The 19,498-nt window shown below is 42.7% G+C and overlaps 1 protein-coding gene across 2 annotated transcripts in view; it reads right to left on the reverse strand.

Moving 5' to 3' along the window:
• SLC30A7 (solute carrier family 30 member 7) overlaps positions 1 to 19,498 on the reverse strand; it is a 53,129-nt gene that overhangs the window by 10,231 nt on the left and 23,400 nt on the right. For both annotated transcript variants that reach the window (XM_019531018.1, XM_019531019.1), the window contains exon 7: positions 13,923 to 14,058. In XM_019531018.1, the coding sequence (XP_019386563.1) occupies positions 13,923 to 14,058 (136 nt within the window). The remainder of the gene's footprint in view (positions 1 to 13,922; positions 14,059 to 19,498) is intronic.

Consider the following 19,498-nt stretch of genomic DNA (forward strand, 5'->3'; position numbering starts at 1 on the left):
CCTTGCCAGTCTCACCCAGAGGAAAAACTCCTACCTGACCATAAATCTAGCAAATGGGAGCAGAAGAACAAAACCCTCTAAACTAGGTGACTGAGAAGTTTCTAAGTAGCAGGACTGGCAGCACCTCCCAAACAAATCCCTCTACCCTTAACTGTGTCAATGATCCAGTAGTTCAAAGGAAAGCAAACCATCTCCAAACAAAAACTGGAAAGAAGATCAATCCCTGACACATACCACTAGTAACTGCTCTGCAATCTAACAACATATCTTTCAACACAAACCATTTCCCCCCCTTAGGCAACTGCTTATCTACCTTACAATTACAGCATTGATCCCTACCTCCTCCAGTTCAGGAAATACATTCTTATAAGGCACAGCTTTGCTTAAATCTAGACAGATTAGATCCACTGCATTGTCCTTATGTAAAGGGTTATCCTATCATAAAAGATATTAGATTGGCATGACACGATCTTCCTTAATTAAAAACTTTGTGGCATTTTCTGCCATTTTATGTTTATTTTCATACCACTGATTGTTCTTTCCTTCAATATCTGCTCTAAGACCTTCCATAAAGAATGTAGTCAGACTGATAGGCCTGTCATTGCCTAGAAGATGACTTCTCCCCCCCTTTTTTAAATAGATATTACAGTGGCTATGCTTCCTACTCTACAGCTGCACAGTTGGGATCAAGGGAATTTTATGCCCTAAATCAGCCATCCTGCCATACATGCGAAGAATCCAACTGCAGGTAGGTCAGGAAATCCGGTTACTGTGCTGTCTGAACCTGAAACGCAGCTAGAACTTTAAATATGTTCTGTAACCAAGATGATGCTTTGCTCCATGGGTCATTTAGCTTGGTCACTCAGGTTACGAACTTAGCCCAGAAAACATTCAAATGGGAATCACATTGCAATGGACAGAGAAAAACTACACTGCGAAGGCATCAGCAGAGCCAAGACCCAAGTTGTGTCCATACTGCCCAGGCTCTTTGTGAAAGGCATCTTAGCAGAAGAAAGGAACAACCTCTCTTTCATGAAAGATCAAGCTTTGATTTTTTCCAAAACTGCCAGTAAAAGCTACAAGAATCCAAAGTGGTCTGTCATACTGTACCCCTCCACAGATTTTCCAGTGCTTTACACAACACACTAAAAATTTAACCTTTCAGAATAGAATACTTTTGTCACTTTAATAACAAAAGGAACTAATTCTGCAAACAAATGCAGCTCAAATCACTAGAAGATATTGAAAATGTACTGACAACATACTTATGTGACTACAAATATTCCTGGAACCAAACTCATCAGGAAAGAAAATAGTTAATACTAATAGGATAACAAAGATGAAGAGTTTGGCCAACCACTGTTAATATTTTGATTGCTTTCCACATTTTTTTGATTAGTCATGATAGCACAAGCTCTTGGGCTTTGTCTTATGAGACAGCTTGTGTCCTGGCACTTCCTTTTGCTATTATTAACTCTTATTTGCAATAGGCTGAGAAGGAAAGCAAACAGTATAAAAATATTATGAAAAACATCCTGGAGGGGCTGCCTTTTCTTGCTTAAGCAGACTTTAACTTTTGCAACTAACAGGGTGCATCTACATGAGATGTGGAGCTGCCAAATTAGCTCTGCTGAAAACATCTCATGTCTACATGTGCAGTGCTATTAGGCAGGAATAACCTAACTAACTCTGCAACAGGATAGTACTTGTAAATAGAAGCATTATCTTGCTCCACAGTTTTTTACTCCACAGCAGCGCAGGTGTAGATGCTGCCCTGGCTGACTAGGACATGAGGGTGCTTCAGTGTGGGGGCTGTCTGCTGGCTAGCTCCGCACTGGAGCACCTATGCTGCAGCCAGCCCCCACCATAACATGTTGAGCTAGGTCAGAGCAACCCCAGGCTGACAGGCTAACCCCAGGCCTCATGCCAGCCAGCACGGATCTGACATGGCTCACCACACTGCAGTCCAGGGCACATATTCAAATGGTGTGTCCAGGAGCAATAAACTTCAGTGCAATAAGCACCAGGGTTTATTGCTTTGTATTAACAACATGTATAGACACACTCACAAAAAAGGTACTACCACATTTACTCATATGCTACAGGCACCTTTCCTCCACAAAATTAGCCCTCCCAAATTGGGGCTGTGTGTTTTAAATGAAGACAGTGATTTCCATGCCAGAATGGAAGCATGAAGCTGCTGTAATTGCTGCCAGGGGCTAGCTGTGATGAGCATGCAGGAGAAGTGGATGCCACTCACCACTCACTCTTTCCTTGCAGCTAAAACTTTAACCCTGTCATGGAAGCTGTTGAATTGTTTACAGAATTCGGTAGCAGCCATGACAGGGTTAAAGCTTTAGCTACAAGGAGAGCATGAACAATACTTGATTGAAGACTCTGTCTCTCAACCATGACTCCAGAAGAACTTTCTTCTCCAGTCTATCTTCCTAAAACAAGGTGTGCTATTTGGGGATGTCTGGAACGCCAGAAGATACACCATTTATAGTGACCCTGATGTCTGGAAATACAGAGGGCTCAATCTACCATGTCAAATTACTAGACAGAGGCACTAACCACAGCAAGAGACAAGGTCCAGATCTGCTGCCTGCAAAACCAACATCAGGCCCACATGAGTAGCTAGCTCAGATACAACATGCAGTCATAAAGCACACTATGCTTTCACATACCCAGTTATACAGAGGAAGTCAAAGGTGTTAAAAGAGAAAACAAATAAAACCCATACGAGACTGCATTTATGAGATCAAACCCAGAGCTTTTAGCTAAGACCTAAGGTTTTATCAACAACTCAAATAAGCCAACAATTCTACAGATTCAATTGCGAGCTACAATTCTATCATCACATCATATACTGATGTAGTCATTTCCAGTTTCATGAAATGCCAGGGTTCAGTTTACATCCAATGTTTGTGTATTGCTTGTGCCAATGCAGCTGTGTCATTGTTGGAAAAAAGCAGGATTTTTCAGGGTAGCGACTTGGACCGCAAGAATAAAGTAACACATGGGCGACAATTCTGTATACTCACTGGAGTTATACCACAGACAGGAAGTTAAATTCAAAGGTGTCAGCAATTTAATAGTAAAAATGTTTGTGACAGATTCTGCATCTCAGCAACATAAACAATTCTTGCTGAGATGCAGAGACCAGCTGCACCCCTCTTCATAAATTTTGGACTTCAACTCTAAATTCAGATTTCAAAATGATTTCTGCCCAGTGGCTACCTTTCTATTTGAAAAGCAAACTTGCAACTGTACAGACATGTTTCTATATAATTCTTTATTTTTAACATTTTAAACAAAGGGGTGATTAATGGAGTAACACAAATGTTACTTATAAAACCAAGGGTTACAATTAAGCAAGTTATATTGAAAACAGCAAAAGCTTGCATTTGTCCCCTTTAACATACAGTGCTCTTACTATCAGTCACGCTGAATACCTTTTGCGGGTCAGGTTAGTCTTTGTAGTGAAAAGCTGGGTGGTTTCAAAGGCCAGATAAAGTCCCAACTTCCCCATTTTGAAGCTGTGTCAGAGTTGACCCTAAGTACTAACAGGAGCAAACCATCTGATCACAGATACTTGCTCCTACTCATAACTGAAACAAGCACACTTACCCCAAACATTGCAAACCCCAGGTTACTTTCTATGCAATCAGAACAATTCACCTTGTAGCTATTGTTTTTCCTGACCTACCACTGAGGGCTGACTTCAGACTACTGAAGCTTTTTCCATCTCCATTTGGGGAAAAATGCATTCTTAAATTAGCAAGAGATAAAATCCTAGTGAAGACTAAACACAGATTATAATGAGTCATAAAACCATTGTCTAACTGCTATCTCTGCAACTTCTCTGTACTCCACAGGTAATAAGGATTCTTTTCCCTTGGAACAGTGTGTTCTTCAATAAAACTGAGTTACCTAGTCAATTGCACTTCTTTTGCTTTGAAGCTACTTCTGATAACTTATCTTTGCTTCTGGTTTTCATCCCCCCTCCAACGTTTTAAGTGACTGTTTTCCTTTACATACAGAATTAAATAAAAGCCATTGTTTTCTCTGGTATTTAGCTTAGGGTGAAACTGCTTCTTTCCCAAACTTGAGGACAGGCCCAAAAGAATATCTAACACCTCTCCCAACTATACAGTTGGGCCAAAAATGATAATCCCTGAAAATAAACTATGTTTCTTGTATATTTCCTGGACCACCATGGCTGCAACAATACTCCAACCCTACTACTACTCCATTACTTTGTTTTTGTTAAATGTCAAAGCCTTCCATACTTCCTAGTGAGGATTCAGCCTTTGGAGAAAGGATTAACTTTTCAGTGCATGTACCCAGCACAACAGGGTCCTGATTCTCATTTGATGCCTCCAGGTACTATTGCAATAAAATATCATCTAAGTGGTCAGTCACAGCATTTAGCAAAGCAATGAATGCAATTTTAAAATAGCTGTTGAGAACAAAGAGTATTGCAAACATGCTGACTATGGACACATCTACTTCCCATTCTTCTTTTTTTCAATGCTAATGAAGGCAAGATTTGTAAGCACAATGTAGGGCCATCTGCTTAAAATTACATACCAAAAATATCTTGGCCTTATAAATATGGAGTTTGGTAACTTTTTACTTGAATTTTAACAGCAGGTGAAGTTTTTATTAGGTTCTGATATCACAACAATTAAATTATGCTTGTAGAAGCCATAGTAAAATGTTCAAGCCCAGAGATAGATCTCAAAAAAGTGCCTGCAATATATTTCAGAACAAGTTATTTCAGTGTAAATATATTCTGTTTCGTTGAATGAAAGGGAAACTTCCAAGAGATAACAGAAAAATTAAATTGTGACTTTCCTTTAAAATCAGGGGTGTCAAACATCCTCAGGCTGGATCTGGCCCCTTGATTTTAGACCAAACCTGGGCACCACAGGCGGTTTGTAGACCCAGTCTGGTGTGTGGGTTGGACCAAGCACCTCAGATGCTGCACACAGCACAGGGAGTCAATCTGAGGCATATGCTGGCCTAGAGTATTGTCTCCAGGGCTGATCTGGATGAGGCCACACCAGAGCCAGCATGTGCAGCTGGTGCAGCCCTGTGTGTTGTATGCAGTATGTACCAGCCCAGCTCTGGGGCTCACTGCACGTGGCACAAGGTGCCAACATGGGGTACATGCTGCATGTGGCACACTGCTGGACTACCCCTGTGTGCTGGCTCCAGTGTGTGGTCCTGATCCAACCTGCAAACAAGCTCAGCAATTAAATTATGGTTGTAGAAGACATAGTAGAATTTTCAAGGCAAGAAAAAATGTAAAAAAATGCATGAAATATATTGAAGAGCAAATTATTTCAGTATAAACATGTTCTATTTAGTTAGATGAAAGGAAAACTTCCAAGAGACAACAGAAAAATTAAATCTTGGTTTTAAGTTAAAATCAGGGGTGTCAAACTTGTGTAATTATTTAGAAGACACAGCTTAAATAATCAAGTTTTAAACAGGATGAGCAGCAAAGTTTTGGTGCCTACATTTCCTTTCCTGCGTTGCAAGGAACGTACCCTTTTAACTGTTAGTCCCACCTGATTAATAAACCCCCCCCTATTTAATATGCAAACTAAACATATCCCAGTATGGAGTACCACGAGCTAGATTTCACCAAGAGCTCCAGCCCTCGGGTCTCCTCTGTTCTGCAGGAGGATCAGGGAGCAGCAATTTCACCCAGGGGGAGCCCACCTGACAAGCTGGTGAGTTCAGAGAACACTTCACATTAGCAGCACAGCAGAAGGTGGAGGGATGACAGTAAATTCCCAGGGTGCTTTCCCCACCCCATACTAGATAGCTTGCCCTGTGAATGCGAAGCAGGGCACATAGCTCAACATTTCCACTGAGCAAATTACTGCTGCTTGATGAAAATAAAGTTGGCCAAGGATCTAACTATGCATTAGCAATCTTGATAAATAATCCTAACGGAGATATAACTCCAGTTTTCACTGAGAGACAACTGAGTTTACCTAGCTGCATCGTGGCAGAAGTATGTTGCTATGTTGCTATAAGGATTTTACAGAGGTAACTAATGCACTCTTTGGGCAATAAAGACTAAATTAAAAGAATTCTAAACTATGTCTCACTGAAGAGTTATTTATCCAGTCAGGTCTGATTTAACACCTCTCGAGTTAAACTAACTTAACTCAAGTGAGAGTGGGCAGCAGTGTTCCCTAAGCTGTGCAGCGTGCGTAGCCACGCAGGCACACCTGGCAGTGCTGCAAGAACACACCTGCACATGCCACACAACTTAGAGGGAACACTGGTGGACAGACAACCCCACTCCAGCTGCAGAGTGGTTGTTAGCAGCAAAAAATGACTGGGTTTGCAGCTGGCAGGTTTTGAGCTCTCACCTATAACCTCTAGGAGCTCAGCCAATGCAAATTAAAAGCACAACTCACTTGAACAGAGGTGTGGACAGGAATCCAGTTAAGGGCAAAACCTGAGCAATAAGTGTGCAGGGAAGACAGGTCCTTAGTTTCATTCCTATTGTGGGACATTAATGGAAGAGGAACAGAGGATCATTTAGAACACTAAAAAAAGTGAGAGCTGTATGCATTACTAACAGAACTGCATAGGCAGACAACATCCTTTGGGTACATGGGATATCTTTTTTTTAGACCAACTAAATAGTTGGAAAAATTGTTCTTTGTAAGCTTTCAAGCACAAACAACCCTTCTAGAGAAGGACTTTCCCTATACTGGAAGAAGGGTTTTTGCATGTGGAAGCAAGGAACGCAACCTGCCTAGTCTGCCTCCATCACAGGGGCTCCATGAAGCACATCTGCAGCTCCCGCACTCATACTGCACTGGGGGAAGCCCCAGGCTGGAGCCATGCAGGTCCCAGGACTCCACCGGGAGTGGACGGAGCCCTGGCCCCTGCTTTCCTGATGAATCTTGGGACCCGTGGAGCAGAAGGTGGGGAACACAGCTGGCTCACACATGGGGTTTCCCATGGTACAGCATGAGCGCAGGAGCTGCAGGCATGCCACGCAGAGCCCCCACAATAGAGTCGGCTGGGCAGGCTGCTGTCCTAGCCCCCAAGTGCAACGCTTGCCAGAGCTGCATGCTGCTGAGCGCCAGCACTTGCACAGGGCACAAGCACCCAAAGCACACTCGCCTGCTGTTGTCAGCAGTGGGGGCTGCACACCATGTAGAGGAGCGTGTTGATGGTCCCCACACACTCCCCCACCTTCCCTCACGCCCACACTCTGCCCAGCTGTGCTCTGCACTCCTGCCATCCCCCTGGGCTCAGGCTTTGTGCTGCTGCCAGCCCCAGCCCCACACTCCCTGCAGCTCCCCCATCCCACCCCTGCCACTTCCCTACCTGCTGCCTGGAGTGAATGGGACACCAGGGAAGCCAAGCACATCCCTCTGGGCTGGCTGCAGGAGCAACGGCAGCAGCCTTACCTGGAAGCTCCAGCTGGCTGGGCCAGGCCCTTCCACTCATGTAGGTGGGAGTGAGGTGCAATCGGGTATATTGAGGGGTATGTGTATACACGGAAGGGCTGGGTGGGGTACAATTCTTTGGTGGGTGCCTGTGGGCTGGATGAAAATACCTGGAGGGCTGGATTCAGCCTGCAGGCCGGATTTTGCCCACGCCTGATTTAGTTGGGTGTCTACCCAAAGAACCTTGTGTGCCTATGTCCTTAGACCAACACAGCTACACCCAACACCTGCATGTGCTAAGACTACTCTGCTTTCTTTGGAGGAAGACAGCTACACCACGAAATATGACTTTAAGATAAATTAAAACTACAAAGAAGATTACGAAGCAGTCAGGGAATGGATAAAACTTTTAAAGCAATCTCCAAGGACAGGGGTGGGTAAAATGCAGTCCACAGGCCAGATGCGGCCCGCTAGGCCATTCTACTTGGCCTGCAGGGCCCCTTAAAAAAAAAATCTAGAAAATTAATAGTTATCTGCCCCTGGCTGCTTGTTACACGGCCCTCGATGGCTTGCCAAAACTCAGTAAGCAGCCCTCGGCCCTCCACCCAAAATAATTGCCTAGGAGCTTCATTTTAACTGTATGTATGTATTTTATTCATATGCTACTAGAATACAGATAGAAAAAATAAGCACATTTGCTAGAACAGAGAAAAATATTAAATATGACCATCATTCGTTATGTGGTAACATTTCTTTATCAAAATGTCTGAATTTCTGTTTTTTCACATCTGACTTTTCACTTTTGCTCTTAAATAGATCCCTGCTAAGAAGCAAACTTAAAGCATTTTTAAAATAAATTCCATTACTCAAAAACCCACACTATTTCTAATATACATCTCAGAGTGTTACTACTACAGAGGTCTTTCAACTTCTCACCTCAACCAGGCAGCCCGAGTTCCTGCTTAAAGGAAGGAAATAGAAAGCACTGCTTTCACAGTGAAAGGGCACCAGATAGGCAAATTATACGCAGTAGTGATTCACACCTTTTTTCCGATACATCTAGATTGTGCAATAGGTTCTCCCCTGCAAACATTTTGATTTGTGCTCGCTCTCATAAAGCAGCTAAAACAGTGCTTTTTTTAGCATGGAAATAAATATTAAAAACTGTAGCAGCTGCCTCAGACTCAGTCAGTACACTTTAAAGTGGTCTACTGTACACATATGTTTGGTTTGACTATATGCTTATATGTATATAATTTATTACATTAAGATTTAATACCTGTTATAGGAAAAGTGTTTTGGTTTTTTTAATACACACCTAATCTGTGTGTCCATGGAGAATGCTGACATTGAATTGTGTAATAATTAAACTTCAATACTCATTTTCTGTGACAAAGTAATCTTTCATGAGATTTTGTTGAAATTAAATTTCAAGTACATTTTCTATCAACTAATGAAGAAACCTGGCAGTTCATAGGGACAATTTAGAATTTATCAGGCTTTGTTGGCATACTAGCATACAAGTGCTTATTCCAATAAAGCAGGGGATGAGAACAATAATGGGTAACTTACACAAACACCTGTATATACAGAATTCATCTGTGATTTCAAGTACAAGGCATTTCTCATTTCCCTTTTTTGAATATCCATCTTGAGTAAATACTTTAACCACATTAAAATTGGTGTCACAGCATATTACTACTACCCCCCTCCCCAGCGCCCGGTGCACGTTCCGGCTGCTCCCCACCCCCCAGGGCTGATATGCCCTGGGCCCTGCACACCCCACCCCCTAGGAATAGCTCTGGCTGTCACCTCTGAAAGACAAATTAAGTCTCTAAAGTGAATCAAAAGTGACACAGACTAAGTCATAAAGACTAAAGTAGTCTCATATACCTTTCTGCTGTAACAAACATTTGCATGGTACTCACACTGGAAGAACAGAGAGAAGTTCTGAACATATCAGACTGACCTAAATTCCAAGTTTTGTTTTGTTTGTAACATCCAATGACAATATTACCATATTTACTCAAATAGAAGATGACCTTGATTATAAGATGACCCCCCCCAATAATTAGATTCTATATATGGAAGATATATAAAACTGATTTAATTTTCCAGGTATAAAGCTAATTATTGGAAGTTTGTCTTGAATTTGTCAACCTTCCACTGTTACAGTATGGAAAAGAAATCGGGGGGGGGGGGGTCAAGTAACTACTTTGCCCTCAGGTCCCACCCCCAACTTCTTCCCCCTTCAGCTCTTCCCACCCCACGTAGCTGTAGGAATTGCATATAGTAGTACCTATAGACTTAGTTCACCCAGAATTGAGGCATTTCATTTTTTCTGAAACCCAGCTGCGCAAGTTTTAGCACAGGTACTCCATAAACACACAGTACCACTTTAGCACCTACTTAGAGAAAGTACAAACTTTTTTTTTTTTGCAAAAACAGATTTCCGTACACACACATACACCTCTACACCTCTCTATACCTCTACAGTCTTGTGACCAATATGGTTCACTCAACAGTCCAAATCATACCTTTATAGTTGCACCGTTCTCATTCCTATTACAATATTAGCACCATGAACGCACACACTTAGCCCAAAGCCAAAAGGCTCATGACTTACCATGTAGTTCATTGGGCTGGTCCCCACCAGTCAGCAGCATTTCAAGCCATAATGACCCTCTAGCTCAGCACTGCTCAGTATGTGTGTCTACTCCAGTACCCACCACAAAGGCTCCATATGTGCTAATTAGCACCCCCCCAAATGTATATGTTGATGAGTCATAAGGCAACCTGGTTGGGTTTCACCTCATTGCAGGTGAGGTGACACTAATATGCAACAGGTTAAGAGAGGGGGTCAACAAGGATTCTGGGTAAAGTACTAGGGGTCACATTTGCTAATGTTTGCCAGAAATTTAAGGCTAGTTAAGAAACAGGAATTGTTGGAAAAGGGATAGAAAGGTACATCTCAGCTGTGGGAATAAAGAGGAAGTAAAAATATATGCAGTGTAGTGGCTCACTGTGACTTTAACACTGTAACAGAGTCTGCACTGAGGGGGACTGTGTTCAATGGGGAGCACTACCATATGCCTTATTCTGATAGATTGCCCTAACCTTTCCTTGTGGTAGGTTCCTATATGGACCATGTACTGTACAGTCATGCTGGATGTTGACTACATTTAATCAGCTTGATAGTTGGTTTCCATTACTGAGGACATGCAACTTTTAGCAGCAGTTCAAAGACAGGCAATGCATTTAATGTGGTTTCTTTGTATCTGAATACAAGATGAGGGTTTTTTCCCTCCATGTTGAAGAGGGGGAACCTCATCTTGTATTCAAATAAATACAGTAATAGTTAAGGTAGTATTATCCCCTGTTCTACTTCACATAGTATTTCTAATACCATCATTTCCAATGCAAATATAGGAACAGAGCTCAGGTCATAGCAGATAATTAAAACATGGAAAATGATTTTAACAATTTGATATATTTGTTTTTTGAGAGTAAGTCTGGAGGTCTTAGGAAGATGAGCAATGGGATACAGTGCTGATGTACAACTCACTGTTCAACTCCCAACCACTTCTCTAGCAGGTAAAACCACCATAGGATGATTTTTCTGTTGTCTACCTGAAACAAGATTAAGTATAGCTTTCCCCCAAATGACTACATAAGCTGACCATCTTAAACTGAGAAACCTAGTTTTGAATGGGCATATCTAAACTAATCTCACCCATACAAAAGTAGCCTTTTAGATGAGAGAAGAGGTACATTAGGGATGAAGAAGTTTGCACCTTAGATGTCGCCTCCATTTTTCAGCTCTAAATGCTCTAAATCTAGCATTTCAGGTCCACATTATCACAAACTAGTCCTCAAGTCCTAAGTGCTGCAAAACCCAGGAAAACAATCCTATCTAAATGTAACAGGCTAGGGAGGATGCAACCTTCTTCCAGCCTCTATGGAGGATGCCATTTGTTTGGCCCTTTCTCCTACCTCCACTCAGAAAGCATTTTCACATATGTGCAGGAATCTCTGTAGAACTGGGCCCTAAAAGAAACGTAAAATTCTAGTCTACAGTAAACAACACTCTATGAAGCTAACTTAGCAGCAGTTTTTTTTTCCTATTATTGTTCTTAGATTTACTTTTATTTATAAAGGTTTTTCATTTATATAACTGCTTAAAATATGGTCTATTTTAGAGTTGAAAAATGGTAAAATATTAAGTATGTTACTATACTTATATCTTGCATTGCATACAAATATATGAAGTTAAAAATTATTTATAATAGGAGTGCACCAATAAAGATTTTCTTGGCTGATACCGATGGCTGATTACTAGTCAGCCACGTCAGCCAATACCAATCCAATAGCTGATTTATCAGAATACAGATGGGCAGTGTAGAAAGCAGCCTTCTGCTGGTAAGTCAGGGGTGGGGGAAATGGAAAGGGTGGGGAAAGAGGGAAGGGGCTTGTGGGGGCCAGATCGAGGCCCCCATGGAGAGGCAGGGAGTGGGGCATGGGCAGGGGCACGGGGACGGGTAGTAAATGTGACCCCAGGAGTGGGACAGATCTGCAGGCAGCTCATTTGGGGAGTGTGGGGGTGGGGAGCAGGGGCAGCTCCCCACCACTGTGCACATCCCTGAGGGAGGCATAAGGGGCATGTACCCCTCTGGATTTGTGCACAGGACAAGAGCAGGCTGCCACTATGGGCTTGGGGCCAGGAGCTGTCCCAGCCTCTTCCCAGCCCAGACTGGGGCTGCGCTCAGGGTGAGTAGGGACATGTGGCAGCAGTGCTGGGAGGGGTGGCTATGGAAAATTTTGGGGTGGCTATAACCCATCCCATAGACACCCCTCCCAGTGCTGCTGCCCACTCCTACCTGCCCCAAGTGCAGCCCCAGCCCAGCCCCCCTGCTGGGAAAAGGCTGGCGTCACCCCTAGCCCTGAGCCCACAGCAGGCTTCCTGCCCTTGCCCAGTGCACAAATCCAGAGGGGCACATGGCCATCATGCCTCCTCCAGTGGGGGTGCGTGCAGTGGCAGGGGGTACCCCCCCCAACCTAGCACTCCCTAGACAAGCCACAAGTGGCTCTGTCCTGCTTCCACAAGGCTGCTCTTCATGTTGCCTGGCTGCATTCCTGGCTGTGTGCATGCTGCGGCTGTGCACACACGTGGCATTTATCAGTGACATTATCAGCTACTCCAGCCAAAAAAAGCCAATTGCTGATAATGTTAATTTTACTTCTATTGGTGCTGATCTGATATGTGACCGATATATTGGTGCACCCCTAATTTATAAAAATTAACTAACTGAACTTGATTTTACTTAGATATTCCTGAATATTCAGTGCTGAAACCATACTTGTTTGACAAGATAAGCATATAGTGTCACATCAAAGACTACCTCTAAATGCTGCCACATTCCTATACATTGTAAAACATAATGCAGTCACAAACAAATGTTCACCTTACTATTTTTTTAACAGGAAAATGATATGTTGAGCTTTAGTGTACATCAGAAGTTGTGATACTCTGCCCCCTACCAAATGGTTACTGGAAAAGTGCTTCTCAACTCTGGCATCTCGGAACAAATAAGGTAAAATGGATAAACAGATTATGAAAACAGAAGATGCAATTTGCAATGATCTTGGTAAAATGTAATCATGGGAGAAATATATGTCAGTTAATGCTTTATTAAGAATCCCTCATTCTTATATTTTAAAATAATCCAGAAATTCTCAAAACAAATACAAAAGTTCAAGCAAAATCCTCTGAAGAGCATAGCAGCCTTAATTAGGATAGGACTAACTTACATCTAGTGCCAGATTGCTCATCTCCACTCCACTGAGGCCATTCTGCTCTATTTAGTAGTACAGAACATCAGTTTACATAAGCAGAAACACACTGCACACAAGGCAAAAATAGGTCTACAAGATGAAAAACTGAGAGGTGTCTGTAGCACTAATCCAACAATGCTAAAATATGCAGATTGCTGACAAAGAAAACACAAGGGACATCTTTACACATGCTCTGGTGTGGGGGTGGTGCTTCAATTAGACCAGCTCTTTGGGGCCACTCTAATTAAAGTGCCCACAGCTTTTAGTGCATTCAGGACCCCACGCTTCAAAATGGTGGCAGAGATGCTTTAACTAAATTTAATTCAATGAGCTTTAGTTAAAGCACCCCCCAGACATTTTGAATTGTGGGGATGCTGAATACACATGACACCAAGGCTGCTGGAGCAGCTAATTAGACACATAGCAGGTGTCAGGCATGTGTATAGGTGCCCAAGATGGCTAGAGCAATAAAATATTACAGATAGGAGCATGTAGTAGAATGAAGAGACAGGAAAAGGTAACTGTTTACTTTTAGACAAAGATAACACTGCCAGGAATTACCACTATTTTTTGAGATACTCAGTTTTGACTTGCAATTAAAACTATCATAACTAGTACTGAAAAATGCCACTGAATGTTTTACTGGGATCATTCACTTACCTGATACCTATAAGCAGAGCTATAAGCATCGAACAGATAGGATCTGCTATCATTAGACCATAATTCTGCATCAATAGCGCAGATATAATTACACCAATACTCCCAAGCGTGTCTGCAATTATGTGTAAAAATACACCTAAAAGGACAGAAATTAAAAATCAATGCATTTAAAACTTGGAGCTCTTTGAATTGACACATTTTGAAAAGAATTATTTTTACGTAATAGATTACAAAAAGTTCATATAACAGATTTAATGTAGTACATCACAGGATTTGGAACTATAACTTTAAAAAAAAGAGTATTTAGACATTTATATTCTTGTTTATTGCCATCAGCTAATTGCCACCGTAGTTTTAATTAGGGGTGCACCAATAGAGATTTTTTTGGACTGATACCTATGGCCGATGTTTAATGAGCCATATGGGCTGATACCGATCTAATTGCTGATATGCATCAGGGGAGCTCAAAGCAGCATCTGGTTATTAAGTCTGTTGGGGGGCAAGGGCAGAAGGGATGGAAAAGGCGTAGCAGGGGGCAGATCGAGACCCCCAGCACTGAAGGAGGGAGTGAGGCAGGTGCTGCATAGCTGGGGGGGGCGGTGCAGGATGGAGCCACAAATGGCTTGTCTGGTGAGCATGGGAGGGCAGCTTCCACTGCTGCACATACCCCTGGAGCCCAGCGTTACCCTGGTTCCAGCCTGCAGTGGCAACCTGCCCTCACACTGTGTGCAGAACCGGGGGCACATGCCCCCCGTGCCCTCCTGGGGGTCTGTACAGCAGCAGGAGCTGCCACCCCACCCCAGATGAGCCACTCATGGCTCTGTCCTGCACTCTGCCCCACCTATGCAACACCTGCCCCAGCCCTAGCTCCACTCCCTCCCTCACCACGGAGGCTTCAATCTGCCCCCCATGCCTCTTCTCCCACAACAGACTTACCAGCCAGACCCAGTTGTGCACCTGGCAGCCTGCATGCTGCAGTTGCACATGCACGGGGCATATCTGCAACATTATTGGCCACATAAGTCAAGTAAAGCCAATTTCTGATACTGTCAATTTTCCTTGCATCACTGCCAATCTGATATGGGACCAATGTATCAGTGCACCTCTACCTGTAACCAGTTTAAAAGTTCTTCACTAACTCGTTGGTTATAATAAAAGCTGAGACAGATTTTTACTACCTGTGGTCCATAGGCTAAAAGTCTACCAGAGAAAGCAAAATCTCTGTAAAGCACTGCAAGGCATGAGTTATAAAAGTTGTAGATATTGCTAGTATATCATCATTTGACAGTATAAGATTGACTATTCTGTCAAAATACTAATAACAACACATCTCATCTGCATGACTGTTGTGTTAGCACTCTTGACTGTTCTAATCTATTGTGTAGTCTGCAGAAGATAAACCTCTGGAGCTCTCTGCTGGTCATTATTGGTATTTTCCAGTCATGGGTATTAAATAGTTAATGAACTAGTTAAAAAGTTAAAAGAAATGGCTAACTTTTAACTTTAACTAGTTAAATTTTTCAGCTGTCAACTTTTAACTTTAACTAGTTTAAAAAAAAAAAAAAGGTTAACCTTAACTTTTTGTAAAGTACAAGTTAAAAAAAAAAAATTAAATCCAGTTTTCCCAGAGTTTTTCCTGACACAGGCACTCCCTAGGACTTGCATGGAACAATATTTCTTTAGTGAAACTCTAGGACTTCTTGTTTGAGAGACAGAGAGTAGTGTGCCTTCCTAGAAGATATGGTCTCTTAAGAACCAAGTCCCAGAGTTCTACAGTTCATGCTGGCATTTTCTGTGCATTTGCAGAAGTCAACAGGGCAGCCAGTTGGCTGCAGGAGAGGGAATAAGCATTCCCTTATCTGCCCATATAGAGCGATTGTTCAGTAGCAGGGACTTAGTTTTGCAAGACATAAGAGGAAAATTGTCAGATGTTAATTTTGAAATGCAGCTTTTGCTGAACTTCAGTAAGCATATTTAAACGGTTTCTGCTATGCAACTGAACATTTTTTATCTCACTTAAACTGATTTTCTCATTTCAGTCTAATTTTGATTTTCAGACACTTTCATTATTTCTAATTCAGATGCATTTCATATCCTTTTGTTACCTTTTGGGCAATAAAAATTGTAACAGAGGTTTTCTGTGGAAACAGCTTCCATTTGTCACCTGGCTATGAATATCTCCTTTCTGTTATTCTGGTATACCTATAAGATGCATTAACTTTTACAAAGTACTTCACATGGAGAAGGTGAGAAGGATCTAACATTACATAGGTATTGGTAAATCATTATTCTGAAAACTGTATGACAAATATAACATTGTTTTCAGGTAAAGCAAGGCAAGTTCTGAGTAAATTAGCGTGCTTCTGTGGACTTATGGAAAAGAAACCCACTCATTTCATTTAAAAATGAAAAATGACGCTAAGAGGCAATTCACCATGTTTCACGCATTTCTCATGAATCAACTTAACTTTTAACTAGTTACTCTTTTTTAACTTACCTTTTAATTAGTTGAAAGTGGAAATACTTAACTTTTAACTTAACTCAAGTTAATTTTAAAGGTTGCTAACTTTTAACTTTAACTCGTTACATTTTTCATAAACTTTTCCCATGACTGGTATTTTCCCTACTCATCAACAGCTTTTACAATGTATAAGCTTTTACAACTGGAAATATTTCACCTGAAAAGCCAAATATCATTGGTCATATAAATACATATTTAAATTAATATTTAAGAATATTTTAAACAGACTCATTTTAAACAAGATTCTAAGTAACTTCTTAGCAATAAATTACAAAGATACAACAGCTTAATTATCTTTTTCTGGTGAGTTTCAATTGAAATGTGCCAGCCAAACAGAAATTACATCTTCATTTCATTCTATTATTTACACAACAAACAAGAAGGTAGTTTCCAATGTTGTAAATAATAGTCCTAAAACACCTTAGGATTTTTCACTAGAACTTGGCAGAAATAACAAAACTTAAATAGTTCCATATTCATTTTAAAGCAGTTACTGCTGCACAGCGGAGGGAGCCTTCCCAGGACCACCTTTTCCTCCAACATACCACGGAACCTAGAGATCCCCTTCATCTAGGAGCACTGGAGGATGCAGAATAGAATCCCCGCACTTGCTATACGACATTGGGGAAGCATGGAGAGAGGAACCAGTCAGAGACTTTAACCTGTGGAAGCAGCTGAACAGCCTTTAAGAGAACTTTCTACAATTCTGAACAGACTTTCTCTGTCCTGTGCTGACTAGCTGTTTGCTCCAACCCTCTCTTCCTTCTCAGAGTCTCTTTGCCTCTACTTCACACTACCCTCCCACCCCGTGCTTTTCTTACCTTCCTCCTCCTTTCACTTTGCTTTCTATTTAGTTTATCTTTTCCTAAATGAACTCACCCCAAATAATTACGGAATTAACATGACATTTCCAGCCATTTCACTGTTCGTTCTTACATTTTATAACCAACCCTTCTCTCCACCCTGGGTCTGCCTCAGCGACTTAAACTGTAGGCTCATAAGGGCTTGGATCATCTAAGCACAGTGGGATCCCATTTTTCACTGAGCCACAGGCACCACACTATAGTGCAGTGCGTGTATATATAGCATATAAAAACATGCTCACACACTATACAACTACATATAAATGGTAAACTATATAAACATAATGAACATCAATAACGTTAAACTCAGATTTATCTAATTTATTTTCTACAAGATGACAACAAGGCCATAATTTGCTTTACAACTTTTAAAGTCCTGTTGTACATTTATTCTGAAAAAGTAGGCACCTGCAAACTTATTAAAAGTCCTGCATACATGCATCCAATAGAGAGCAAGTCATACAGTGGGATGGACAGGATAAGAATTGTTTTGAAAGTGTAATAACTGACAACCACTGGTAATCGCCGCGCCAAAAAAAGTAGCCTCTTAAATGATGGATCCTAAAGTAGAAGTAAACAGATTAAAATGCAATACAGCCATTCAGTTACATAAGATGAGGGGGCAAAATACTCTGTAAGAAATTTGAGGGCCTGACTGTGGTCCATTATTCCAAAAAAATAGGGAACCACACAAAGAAGATATGCCACAGGTGCACATACTGCTTCGTTATGTCAAGTAACTATTAGAAGCGCACCGATACATTGGTCCGATATTGGATTGCCACTGATATAAAGAAAAATGACTGTATTGGAAATCAGCTTTTTTTGCCTGATGTGGCCAGTCAACGCCCTATGCATGTGTGCAGCTGCAGCGCAACACGTAGGCGCTGACGAGCACAGCCTGGCAGCTTGGAGAGCTGTGTCCAATAGGGAAGTCTGGAGTGGAGAGGGAATGGCCCTGTGGAGGGCACATTAAGGCCTCCGCGGTGAGGAAGGGAGTGGGGATGGGGCAGGCATGGGATGGAGCCACAGCTCGTCCAGGGAGCGTGGCCCCTGCTACTGCACACATCCTGGGAGGGCACAGGGGGTGTGCCCCTGGATCTGCATGGGGCAGGGTGGGCTGCCGCTGAGGGCTGGGGCTGTGCTGTGGTCTTCCCAGCAGGCGTTGGGATGGGCTGCCTTCAGGGCAGGCAGCAGCGCTGAGAGGGGGGTTGTGGGGGATACAGTAAATTTTGGGGTGGCTGCAACCCCCCCTGTAGTCCCCTCCCAGTGCTGCTGCCAACCCCGAGCACAGCTCAGCGCAGCCCACCCAGGCCGGGAAGAGCCCAGCACAGCCCCAGCCAACACAGACACCCCCCTTGTACCCTCCCACGGTGCCTGCAGCTGCAGGAGCCACCCCCACAGCTCTGTCCCACACCCTGCCCTGCCCCAGCTGGGCAGCGCCTGCTCCTGCCCCAGCCCCACTCCCTCCCTCACCACGGGACCTTGATCTGCCCCCCTCCATCACTGCAGGGCCTTGATATGCCCCCCTCATGCCCCTTCCCTCCCTACTCCCCTTCCACCACAACAGACTTACCAGCCAGACACTGCTCTTCAAGCTGCTGGGCCGTGTATCGAAAATTGGATTGGTATTGGCTGATATGCCTCCTTAAAAATCGGCTATCGGTTATGGCCCCAAAAACCTCTATTGGCGTACCACTAGTAACTATTTCCTCTGGTGTTTATATCCATTTCATATGTAGTTAACTTACGATTCTTGACAATGAATTCGCCAGGGTCATTTTTGGGACACATCATGTCAATGAACTTACTCATCTGAATGCCTCCAAGATCAGGTCTTTGTTTTACCCCAGTGCACAGAATAAGGCAGACTTTAAACTGGACAAGATTAACTACGCTGAGAAAAAGTGAAGGTAAGTACGTTAGAACCTTTTAAAATCTGTCACACTGATTACGGCTTTCTGATTTTATAGTCCCACTCAAAGTCCCGAGCTTGACCAGGAGTTCGCCCAGGAACTGACTGAGGCCGCTTGCTCCAGGACCTTGGTTGTCATGGGTGACTTCAATTACCCGGACATCTCGTGGGAAGATCACTCAGCTAAATCTGAGCGGGCACAAAGCTTTCTCTCGTGCGTGGATGACCTCTACCTGACTCAAGAAGTCTATGGGCCAACGAGAGACAAAGTGCTGCT

This window comes from Crocodylus porosus, unplaced genomic scaffold (genome assembly GCF_001723895.1).
Source record: "Crocodylus porosus isolate Cpor-Errol unplaced genomic scaffold, CroPor_comp1, whole genome shotgun sequence".
In the NCBI taxonomy this organism is placed as follows: domain Eukaryota; kingdom Metazoa; phylum Chordata; order Crocodylia; family Crocodylidae; genus Crocodylus; species Crocodylus porosus.